The sequence below is a fragment of the Neopelma chrysocephalum genome, unplaced genomic scaffold (assembly GCF_003984885.1).
Source record: "Neopelma chrysocephalum unplaced genomic scaffold, ASM398488v2 Primary Assembly neopelma1_175, whole genome shotgun sequence".
Taxonomy (NCBI): Eukaryota; Metazoa; Chordata; class Aves; order Passeriformes; family Pipridae; genus Neopelma; species Neopelma chrysocephalum.
The window spans coordinates 323,613-336,102 of NW_020897837.1; the positions used below are offsets into that span (position 1 = coordinate 323,613).

At 43.5% G+C, this 12,490-nt stretch overlaps 1 protein-coding gene across 1 annotated transcript in view; it reads left to right on the forward strand.

The window, feature by feature from the left end:
- EBF2 (EBF transcription factor 2) overlaps positions 1 to 12,490 on the forward strand; it is a 131,729-nt gene that overhangs the window by 108,370 nt on the left and 10,869 nt on the right. The window contains 5 exon segments of the mRNA XM_027701948.1: positions 1,578 to 1,708; positions 2,428 to 2,554; positions 11,130 to 11,218; positions 11,919 to 12,007; positions 12,383 to 12,490. The exon segment at positions 12,383 to 12,490 is cut by the window's right edge and continues 245 nt beyond it. Coding sequence (XP_027557749.1) covers positions 1,578 to 1,708; positions 2,428 to 2,554; positions 11,130 to 11,218; positions 11,919 to 12,007; positions 12,383 to 12,490 — 544 coding nt within the window.

Sequence of the window (12,490 nt, forward strand, 5' to 3'; positions counted from 1 at the left end):
TCCCCCTCCAATTTATTAATTAGTATGTGCTGCAAAGATGAAAAACACAGAAAACACCGAGCACCATCGAAATTTCAGCCTTCTCATTCAGCTGGGATAGATTTGATTTCAGGCAAATTAGGCAACATGACATCTTAGTTAAACAGAGCCGCTGCAGCACAAGATGTGTATGAAAGAGTGTCACTGGTTCCCTTAAACAAACTCTGCACGGAGCAGAACGATGCACAGAGGGAGCTGACACTAATTGATGGGAGTTTGTTTGGCTAAGCCAGGCTCATGGCCTGCTCCAGGATGGGTTGGGGACTGTATTAAAGCAATTACAAACCCTCGTATCTGCTAAGCCTCAAAAAAAAAGAAAACAAAGCCCCTCCTCTCCCCTCTCCCTGTATGTTCATTCCTGACACATTCCACCTCCCTCACGCTCCAAATTACTGGAAAATGCTATCTTGTGTCTGCTTCTCCCTCCCCTGCAGCCAGGGAAAGTGAGAAGAGCTGGTGATGTTAGTAGAAAAGACAAGCAAGGATATTATTTCATTATAATGTTTTGCTGCCCCACTTCTTAACTGTGCCCTGTATCAACCTAAAAGAAGAATTAATGAACTGGAAGAAAATGATTGAATCAGTAAAGAATTCAGAGTGGTGTTAATTCTCCCCCAGCGGGCAGTGAAATGGTAGAAGGAAAATCCCAGGATTCCTAGCCTAGGAAGCCATCCAGTTTTTCCTTGACTGATTGGATGTGATTGACTGGCTGTTCAAAGGAGTCTCGTGTTTTTGGAGCACTGCCAAAGTTCCCCTCCACCTCTGACCCTGTCAACATTGGGAATGGAGTGATGGATTGACTTTGGTTATGGCCTGGAAACCATATTGGGTTCCTGATGGGATGTGTAGTCCAGAGGCCTTGAACATATGGAAGAGAGAGGGAAAAAAAAAATCTACTCTATAAAATCAAGAAAATGATTAGAAATTGTCTCCTGATAGGAATTGGAGGAGACATTTGATATTCCCATATCTTTTTTCACCCATTGATAAATTTAACAAATCTGACTCTGCCTTTTCTTTTTTTTCCACAGGGTTTGTTTTTGTGGGATCACATGTTAATGAGTGGGGTGCTGGGTTGGGTTTGTTTTTTTTTGCTTAAACAGCCTCTGCACAATCATTTAAGCATTTCATTTTTACACTCACTACAGTTGGCCTATTAGGCTTTAATGACACCATGTTAAGTGCCAGTAATGAATAGGCAAGTAATTAACACTTGCAAGGCAGAAAACACGCTTTTATTTATTTATTTATTTATTTATTATTTATTTATTTGCTGGGGTTTGTGGAAGGGTGAGGCAGCCTTCATGGGTGAATGGCTGGAGAGGACTTGTCCTAAGCCTTTGCCAGCTCTGGGAATTCAGAAATTCCCAGGTGTGGACGGGTGAAGCTGCTCCTGAGGTTTGCAGGATTTCACCGTTCCGCTCCAAGGATTTACACCCAGCGCTCCAAACAGCTGTTGGGGGAAAAGAAAAACAAAACAAAACAACCCAAAAAGCCCTCCTGACATGATGCTCTGCTGTCCTTTGTGTTCTGTTCAGCCACCCCCTGCATCAAAGCCATCAGCCCCAGCGAAGGCTGGACCACGGGCGGGGCCATGGTCATCATCATCGGGGACAACTTCTTCGATGGGCTGCAGGTGGTGTTTGGGACCATGCTGGTGTGGAGTGAGGTGGGTAGAAGAAGCCCTTCTCTGAGGAGGAACAGTGGTGATCCCTGTTCCAGGAGTGGTGGGGTGGAAAACAGGCCATGTTAACCCCTGTCGGGGGAATTCAGGGAATGTGTTTTCCTTGCTGTGGGATCTTATTGGGGTCAACTGCTCAGCAAGAGCCAGAACAGGACTGAACAATTCCGGGCATCTGGAGACAGGTAAAGGGAGAGAAATAAAGAAAGAATTCCCTCTGGGTCCAGGAATAAGCCAGCATTTAACCAATGGGCTTAACAGTACAAGTTTCCTGATGAGAATTCATCCTAAAACGTGTCTTCTTCTCCTGAAGGCAAAGAACTGGACCAGATGTGTCACTTTGTGTCTCCTGCATAGGAATAAAGACTTTTAACTCAGGCCTGTGATGGCAGGACAAGGGGTAATGGTTTTAAAATGAAAGAGGGATATAAGGAAGTCATTTTTTTAGGATGAGGGTGGGGAGGCCCTGGCACAGGTTGCCCAGAGAAGCTGTGGCTGCTCCATCCCTGGAAGTGTCCAAGGGCAGGTTGGAGCAACCCGGGCTAGTGGAAGGTGTCCCTGCCCATGGCAGGGGGTGGCACTGGGTGGTCTTTAAAGGTCATTTCCAACCCAAGCCTTTTTATTACTCTGATATTATTCTGCTATTTACTCACGAAGTAAAAGGGTGCCACAGACAGGTGACTGTCCCTCTCCTGGTGCCATTCCAGCTCATCACCCCTCACGCCATCCGAGTCCAGACGCCTCCCCGGCACATTCCCGGCGTGGTCGAAGTCACATTATCCTACAAATCCAAGCAGTTCTGCAAAGGTGCACCAGGCAGGTTTATTTACACAGGTAGGTGACTGATTTTGGCTGATAAAAAGCTCCCAGCTTTTTATTTTGGTGACTGGTGTTGACAACTCTCAGCTTGGTTTGTGTGTTTATTTATTCATTTGTCCTCTTGCTCTTTGAAGGCCACTCGGGCACTTTGGATGTGATTTTTCCAGATTAAAGCTCATGCTGCCACAGTGTGGGTCTGTCTATCAGAAATTCAATGTACAGGAACGTGGTAACATTGCTCCACATTCTGGAAGTTGTTTTATCCAGAACAGTATTTATTTTACATTCCTCTCTGGCTGGGGAGAACCTTTCATTTTCAGGGTAATCCCAGAGGACCAGGAGAGCATCTTGTACCAAAAGAGCCAAAAAGAGCTGAAAACAAATCTGGGGTTTTCTAATTCTTAGGTGGATTATCAACTTATTTAGAGAACATATGGACCTGAAAGGAGAAATCAGGTGGCACCAGGTGACCATCTCATTGCCCTGTCAGCACCAGAAGTGACAGTGATGACACACAATGTATGCACTAAAGTTCCTGGAATTATAAACCATGGCTGGAGAATGCTGAGTTCTAAAGGATGGATTTAGCTTTGAGTTGAAGGACTTACAAATCGTATTCAGATTTCCCAAAATTTATTTAATTTTTGTAAGCCTCTTGCTGCCCACAATCCTCATTAAATACACTTTGTGTATTATAAAAATCAATTTTAAAATAATAATTTAATACAAAAATGATAATGAAGGTCCAAGAAATTTTTAATTAAAAATATGAAGGTAAAAACTTTGCCACCTGTTGAATGAATTACTTAGAATTTTCCCAAAAGTGGAAAAATTTGAATGAAAATCCGACAGCTCAGGACTTTAGAAAGAATCAATGATATGTGAAGATCCTGGTAGTGTTTTATGCCATTTTATATACCTAAATTAGTGTATTAATCTATTTATTCATACAACTGCCACACCTAGAAACCTGCAGCAAGAATTAAGTCTACAATTACAGTTACAATTAAGGAAATATAAGTTTAAGTGACAAAGGATTATTTCTGTTATGATAGAGGCCTAATCCACAGTTAATCAAAAGTACTGAAATTATATCCATTGACTGGAACTGATTTTGAGTCAACTCAAATTGATTAGGACAAATCAAGCCTGTGTGCAAGTACCTTTATGTTTCAGCACCTTGCAGGTCCTTTAGAGGAAGAGATACTATTACTTTGTCAGGTTTTATTACAGATTTAAATGTAAAATTCTTCTTTTTCTGCTCCTTGAGGCCTTGCCCTCGGTGTCTTCAACACTGAGCTGTTGGTGCCTGTGCTGAAAGAGGGTTAGAATAAAGAAATGTGTCATAAAAATGTCTATTCCTCTATGAAAAAAAAAAGGTCTTATTATTGTTGTAAAGCTGTTTTAAGTGCAAGACTGATCTGTACCATCCAGGGGGGGTGTGAGTCAGGTCAGTGCAGCTCCTTGAGGTGTGAATTTGAGACCTTCCACACAAAAAAAGGACGTGAAGCTGCACACAGGAATCAGCAGAAAAGAAAGTTAAACACCCTCTGCCTGTTTTCCTGCTGTCCCTGGCACGGGGATGTGTGTTCCCATCCTCTGAGGAGTGAGTGGGTGCTCCTGCCATATGTTGAGGAACCTCAGTGGAGCTGCTGGAGCGAGGGTTGGCCAAACACCTTCCCAATCTGTCTCTCCCAGAACCTGCAGCTCTCCCACCACGGCAGGCAAACAATAAACACAGCTCTGAGGTAGAGCCTCACCTGGGTGATTAATTCCCCCAGGTTGGTGCTGCTAATAGCAACAAAAACAACTTCTAAGCTAGGAAAATAACAGGGTGGCTTTTTTTCCCCCCCTTTCCTCGTGTTATCAGGAAACTGCTGCGGCCCCGTGGACAAAAGTGTTGGGTTTGAAGCCATGGTCAGGCAGGGCCCTTCTGTCTCCAAGGCCAGTGGATCCTGGCCTGGATCAGGAATAGTGTGGCCAACAGGAGCAGGGAAGTGATTCTTCCTTGGTGAGGTCCACCCCTGGAGTGCTGTGCCCAGCTCTGGGCCCTCAGGTTGGGAAGGATGTTGAGGGGCTTGAGCAGGGGCAGAGAAGGGCAACGAGGCTGGGGAAGGGTGTGGAGCACAAGTGCTGTGAGGAGCAGCTGAGGGAGCTGGGGGGGCTCAGCCTGGAGAGGAGGAGGCTCAGGGGAGACCTTCTCACTCTCTGCAACTCCCTGACAGGAGGGGGGAGCCAGGGGGGGTCTGGCTCTGCTCCCAGGAACCAGCAGTAGGACAAGAGGGCACAGCCTGGAGCTGCCCCAGGGGAGGTTTAGGTTGGATATTGGGAAGAATTTCTTTGCAGAGAGGGTGATCAGCCATTGGAATGGGCTGCCCAGGGAAGGGGTGGATTCTCCATCCCTGGAGGTTTTTAAGCAGAGACTGGATGTGGCATCAGTGCCATGGGCTGGGAACCACAGCGGGGTTGGATCAAGGGTTGGACTTGATGATCTCAGAGGTCCTTTCCAACCCAGCTGATTCTCTGATTCTCTGATTCCATGATTCTCTGATTCTAAGGCTTCTTCAGAACTCCCCCAGCTTTCAAACTTCTTCCCCAGTTGCTGTCAGATTTTATCAGAAAGGTTGTGGAGCATCAAAGGTGCAGTTCCAGCAGGTTCTTGGATGAAATCTCAATTAATCCCTCACTACAAGAAAGGGTGAAGAGCTCAACCATGTTATCAGACAGCAGAGAAGTTACCAGCAGGTCACCCTCAGGAAACCAGGTTGTTTAAATGGCTCGTGTGCATCCATAGAAAAATATAAATAGCAAAATATACTCAGTTGGAGCACAGGAGGGCAGCTATTTGTTGGGTAGAATGTAGCAGACAAATACATATAAAATACTGCATAGGAAAGTTCAACAGATTTAATAATTCTTGGTAGTGTAGACTTGGGCATCATAGCAAAAATCTGCTGTTTTTTTCCTGTGATAATTGAAGTTTATTATTTTCTTGATACTTTAAGTGTTAATAACTAGTGTAGCTGCCTCTATAAATGAGAATTTCTCCTCTAAATATCTTCAGCTTGCACTTGGCAAAACCCTAAGAAATGCAGACATTGAACACCAAGCCCAGGAGACTGAAAAGTGTGAAATCCTGCAAACCAAAAGCAGGGGAAGATGTAATTCTGTCAGAACCAGGAACAGCAGCAAGAACAAACAGCTCCAGTATTATCAGGGTCATGTTGTATCGAGTCCTTCACAATTATCAAGTGCTGAGGTGGAACCTCTGATGAAAAGCACAAAGGGTCAAGTCATATGAAAAACAGAGAGTGGGTGGCTGTAGGGACTTCAAAGGTATAAGGGGAATAATTATTCATATAAAACCAGACCTCAGAAGCTTTATCAGGGCATCAGAAATGGGCAATCAGTTACAGAAAGACATGTGCTTCTCTTTTATATGTGAGATGTTGCCACAGAAGGATGAAGATTAACCCCTTGCCTGTGGTGGTACAGGAAAAATAGGCAGGGAAATAGGTCTCACAGGTTCTAGTCATGTCCTTTAACTGCCAGAAGACAACACTCCCCTAAAAGATGGAAACAACAGTGATCCCAGTATTGTATCTCCCAATATTTAATATACAATCAAATATTTATGCTCGACCCGATTATACTCGAGCTTTTCTTTTACTTTTTTCTTTTTTAAAGAGTCACAGGAAGATGGTTTGAAGAGGAAAATGATAAACTGTTGAAGAGATGAATATAAAAATTAGCTATACATTTCAAGGGTAAATCTAAATGCCACAGTGGAGCTGTTATGGGAGCTCATAATGTGTATTTATAATGGGCTCCTGCAAAGTGTGCTGTGCTGGCACTGCTGCAGTTACGGGTCTGTCAGCATTTCCACTCCTCAGGGTTATCACTCAGGGTGCTGCAGCTCAGCCATCAAACTCCTCTCATCTCCAGAACGGGCTGTCTGGACTTTTCCATGAGGTTCCCAGCTGGAAAAGTGAAGCCGAGGGGATCCTGCAGCCGTGCAACGATGTCCTGGAGAGAACTGCCAAAACCTGCAGAAATGGCTCGTTAGGTGCTAATGGCAGCTGCTGAACCAATGTCAGCACTTAAATACATCCTTAAAATACTTGAAATGAGAGTTAAAGAGTGCATTTTTAAATCCCCACAGCTAAACTTTCAGCCCCCATGTGCACCTTGATCCATGAGAATGCAGGTTGCACAGACCCATCTCGATGTTCTGAATCACTTTTCTCCCATCAGCTGTTCCTACAACAATAAGACATTTTTTTTCTGTGCTGGTAATCTTGCAGTAGCCTCATATTCTCCTTTTAATACTACACAAATTCAAATTCTCTGCTGCTGTAAGTAGTTCCATTATAGTTCCCCTGACTTTAATAACACATCAGTTTACGCCAGCTGAGGGCATGTCTTGCAGGCTTTCATATCTCAGGTTTGATCACAGCTCTGCATTTACCTTGTCACAGGGATGCTAACCTGGAAATGTGTATATCAGGGAGATTTGGAACATAATTTTCCTTGCTTGAGCAGAAATCCTCCAGGGGTTCCCTTGTCAGAGCAATGCAATATAAAATCATCCGTGGGAAAGGCTGAGCTCGGAGTTGTGCTGTGTCAGACTCTGTGCCAGGCTCCAAGGAGAGGAAGCTACTGGTTTGCTACAGCTTGTAAGTAGATTTGAGGAGGTCTTGTGGGAAACAACACTTGCAAGGATGCAGAGAGCTCTGCAGGTTGGAAGGGTGAGTGCCCTTGTCCAGAACACAGCTGAGGTGACAGCAAACATGTGCTCCTGCCACTGCCTTGATCTGTGAGAGACACAGGGAATAAGAGATGTACAGTACCTGAAGGGGCCTGCAGGGAAGCCAGAAAGGGATTCTTCATCAGGAACTGGAGTGATGGGTTCAAGCTGAACCAGGGGAAATTCAGGTTAGATACATGAGGGTGGTGATGCCCTGGCACAGGTTGCCCAGAGAAGCTGTGGCTGCCCCATCCCTGGAAGTGTCCAAGGCCAAGTTGGAGTAACTTGGGCTAGTGGAAGGTGTCCCTGCCCGTGGCAGGGCATGGAATGAGACGATCCCTAAGGTCCCTTCCAACCCAAACAATTCCATGATTCAAGATCTAAGGCCACAGGTGCCTTTTCTCTGTTACCTCTTTAAGGTTGGGCATCTCCCTCCAAACCCTCTGGGTTCAGGATATTCCTGGAGGTGTCCATATTTCATTTCCACTGGTTGCCCTCTGCTCTGCTTCGTGGAGGAAAGCAAAGATGAGCTGCAGGGCTTTGCTGAGGTGCCTGAACGTGGCCCTTTCCCAAAGAAATGTCTGCATTTCCCAAGGAACGCGGCCCTTTCCCAACCGCTGGAGAGGGGGAGAGAGAGCACAATCTCCCAAGGCAACATCAGAACGAGCTGTCACTCAGGGTAAATTGTGCAGATCTTCATAACATCATCTTCCTTCCACAGTCTTATGTGCTTTGATGTGTGGTGAAATAATTAATACTTTAAATGTCAGCACTGCTCTCGTCGGGTGTCGGAGCCGGTCCCCGTTGAGCTGAGCCGGGCTGAGCTGCTGAGCAGCTTTTGCAGCTCCAGACAGGTGTCATGGCAGCAGTTGCTCAGCTGTGAGGATTTATTTTTCCTCCAATTCCAGCGAGTCACAACGTATTTAAAATGAGAGCACGGCTTTTGGAGGGTTGGGAGTGACGTAGAAGAGGAAGCAGTGCCCACAATCCATTGGAGCCCTGCATAAATAAAGTCAGTTTGTGGCACGTTTAGGCCTCTCCCCAGTGCTGACCTTAACAAACCTGGGCTTAAAACAGTAATTCTAGAGTGAGGTTCATGGGCTCACTGACAATTTAGTTTATTCACTAGGTGGCTGCTCTTTTTTGCAAACATTGGATTGTGTCATGCCCAGTTTTTTAAACCATGTTCTGGGAAGTTCAAGACACCCCTCGAGCCTGAAACTCTGGATGTGAGGGTGGCCAAAGGCATTTTTGCAGGGCCTGAATCAGTTTTCTGCGGGGTTTAATTTCAGATGTCTGTTTTCCAGGGCATAATGAACAGCCTTCATGGTCCCTGAACCCAGGAACCCAAAAGCACTGGGATATAATTTTGGCATATTTCTGTCTAATACACAGATAAATCACTACTGATCCAGTAGCTCTTTTCTCAGTGGAAGTGGCTTTGTGGGGGAACTGTTTAAACTTGCTGGTGGATTCTATAGCAAGGTGTCATTTACTCCCATAAATGTTGCTTTTTAGCAGGATTTCACGGCAGAGATATTTTTGTTTCATTAATGAGTGAAACTAGTAGCAGGCAATTTGGTTGCAGGCTGTACAGAAAAGCTTTGTGCTGAAAGACATAATATATACATTGATTCAGAAGGGCTGAGTCCTTAGAACAATTCAGCATTGTTGAGAAATGATTTGCTTCTGTTTATCCATCAGGATGAAAATCCCCACGCCAATCCATTGGAAAAATGTTGGTTGAACAATGGCCAATTTCTTCTTCCCAAATTAGCATTTTGCCTATTCCCATTAGCTATTTTTAGTGAACTGTGTACATAGATATATGTTTGGATTCCTCTATGTTTCATATTTCTTTTGCTGAAGATACATAACTCAAATGATTAGATTGGTAATCAAGAAGAGAAATGGCACATGATGATGTACAGGCTCTTGAGAGAACTGGCCTATAATTCTCAGGATTATTGGCAAAATAACCCACCCCCCAAAAAACCCTCCTCTTCCCAAATGGGATGTAGATTCTGTGGCAGTTGAAATGTGTATTATTAAACTCCTTAAGCAAACCAGAATGGCTCCCAGTGGAGAGCAAAGACATTCTAAGTATAGCCAAGACTAAATTCTCAGGTCTGGGTTTTCTCTACTCAATTCCCACTTGATTATCTCCTGTAATATTTAAACTTCATGCCATGCCATTTAATAAAAAGTAAATATAAAATGTATCTCAGTGGGGAATATGACCTTTTACCTTCATGTCGTTATACCAAAGACAGACACAGACAAACAGAGGAATAGTCTGTCTCACTTGATAGTTTCATCCTCCTGGTGCCTGAGATGGTTCTCCTGGAAGGAGCTGAGGATATTTTGGAAGATTCAGTGAGTGCCATCAGCATCTCTTGCCATCAGGGGTTTTCAGCTGTGCCAGAGTCACCAGTCATTTAAAAAAAAAAAAAAGATATTTTTTTCCAAAAGAATCACAAATGGTACAGGAGGATCAAATCCAGCACCGAATGAGGGCAGTGCTGAAGGACTTGCACATGTTACTTATTAAATGTGCCACGAAATTCTGAGCAGGATTCTCAGCATGAATGTGGCGTTTGTGTTCCAATGCACACACTGAAGGACAAGGAAATTCTAAGGAAAACATCCCTGGGGCTGTGCTGGTGCCCACTGTTGATGTGTTAGAGGCAGGCAAAGCTGACTTTTGGGTTCTGCACCCGTGGAAATCGGAGTCTCCTTCTGAATAACCAGAAATGAGATCCTTATTTCCCAATTACAAACACAAAGCACGGGAAGCTTCCTGGAATCGTCAGCGGTGCCGGGAGGGCTCTGCCAGCTCTTGCTGACTAAAGATCTGGGTCAAAAATCTCCTGGTTTATCCACCAGAGATTCCCATCATTCCAGGGAATGGTGATGTTTGCAGAACACAACTGGAGAGGTGAACGTGTCTAAGGAAGAGCTGTGCCCTACTTTGGGGCTGCAGAACGTCGGGGGCATGTGTGGAACGTGTTTATTAAAAAAGCAAACACCACACTCTGATTTCTGCCTCCACAACCAACAGCACGAGACCTGCTCTCATTTATGTTTGTCTCATAATTTGCTTTGTTGCTGCCCCACGGTTGGTTTGTCCAGAGCAAACACATTCACCTTGAAAAGAGGTATTTTGTGATGGTGCTGCTGTGTCTCCCAAATTATTCATTCAACCTTTGCTGGTGGTGAGAAGTCAGAACTGGAGCAGTTTTAAGGGCAGAAGTCATGATTTCTTTGTTCCCTTATTGAGATAGAGCCATACAAATGTATAGTTTTATATATAGTTTTTATATATATAAAAATATATATTTTATATATGTATTTTTATATATATAAATATATATTATATATATTTAAAGATACATATGTCTCAAAGATAAATATATATCAAAGAAATATATCTCAAAAGTATATATATATATATATATATATGGATATATATATAAAGATATATGTCTCAAAATATCTCCAAATATATATCTTAAAGGTGTATATATATATATATACATATATCTCAAAGGTATATATTTTTTATATATATATATAGGTATATCTCAAAGAGATATATATCTCAAATATACATATCTCAAAGGTATTATATATACATAGGTATATCTCAAAGGTATATATATTTATATATTATATATATTTTATATATATAATATATATATAAAATTTATATATACTTATATATATTTTTAATATTTAAATATGTATAGGTATATCTCAAAGGTATATTTATATATAAATAAATATATAAAAATAAATATATATATTCATGTAATATGATGGGGTTTTATGTTTTCCTTCCAGCTTTAAATGAACCTACCATAGATTATGGCTTCCAAAGACTGCAGAAGGTCATCCCAAGACATCCTGGTGACCCTGAAAGACTAGCTAAGGTAAAATATTTTTAAGCATTTCACTCAGTCAAATAAATACGGAGTGTTTTTCACTTCTAATTCATAAAAGAGACAAAATTATGTCTTAAATGACAATCACATCTGGAAATTATTCCCCAATTAGTTGTAAGTCCAAACAAGGATGTGATTGTGTGGAACCCACAGATACCAGAAATTTTTATCTGTTGGAGCTCCAACACTGTCTGTGAACCTTTGCTGCTAAAATGAGAGTCCAGTGCAGATATTTTCCCAGTTTGTGGTCACTGTCCTCTGCATTCATCCAGAGTGGCAAAAAGAATATTTTGAATTATAGACACGTATTTATGAGTCTATGCAAAGGAATATATTGCATTATAGGCACATGTTTACGTGTCTATGCAAAAGAATAAATGGAAATTCAGTAGGGAACGGACACATCTGAAATGAGTCTCCCTTTTTGAGGCTGGTGAGGTAGAGCAGGTTCAGGACTCTGGAGAGCTCCAGGTCAGGATGGAGCCCTGGGCTCTCCACTGGCAGGGAAAAGGGACAGATGGTCTGGGATGTCTGGTGGGAGACACTGGAAGGGGTTTCACTTTTCAGATACTTGACAAATAATTCCTCTGTAAGGAGGAATTAAAACTGTAACCCAGTTTTCAGAGTGGCCACGCACAAACACTGGGTTTTTTCTGTTAAAAATGTCTCTTTTCTGTTCCTCCCCCAGGAGATGCTGTTGAAACGAGCTGCTGACCTGGTGGAGGCCCTGTATGGGACACCCCACAACAACCAGGTCAGGGAGTGGGACATGGGCAGGTTCCCTAAAAACCCCTGGAATTCATAGAATCATAAAATCAGCTGGGTTGGAAGGGACCTCCGAGATCATCAAGTCCAACCCTTGATCCAACCCCGCCGTGGTTCCCAGCCCATGGCACTGATGCCACATCCAGTCTCACCTTAAAAACCTCCAGGGATGGAGAATCCACCACTTCCCTGGGCAGCCCATTCCAATGGCTGATCACCCTCTCTGCAAAGAAATTCTTCCTAATATCCAACCTAAACCTCCCCTGGCCCAGCTGAAGACCCTGAGCCCTCTTGTCTTGCTGATGGTTGCCTGGGAAAAGAGACCAACCCCCCCCGGCTCCCCCCTCCTGTCAGGGAGTTGCAGAGAGTGAGGAGGTCTCCCCTGAGCCTCCTCTTCTCCAGGCTGAACAGCCCCAGCTCCCTCAGCCTCTCCTCACAGCACTTGTGCTCCAGTCCCTTCCCCAGCCTTGTTGCTCTTCTCTGGACCTGCTCCAG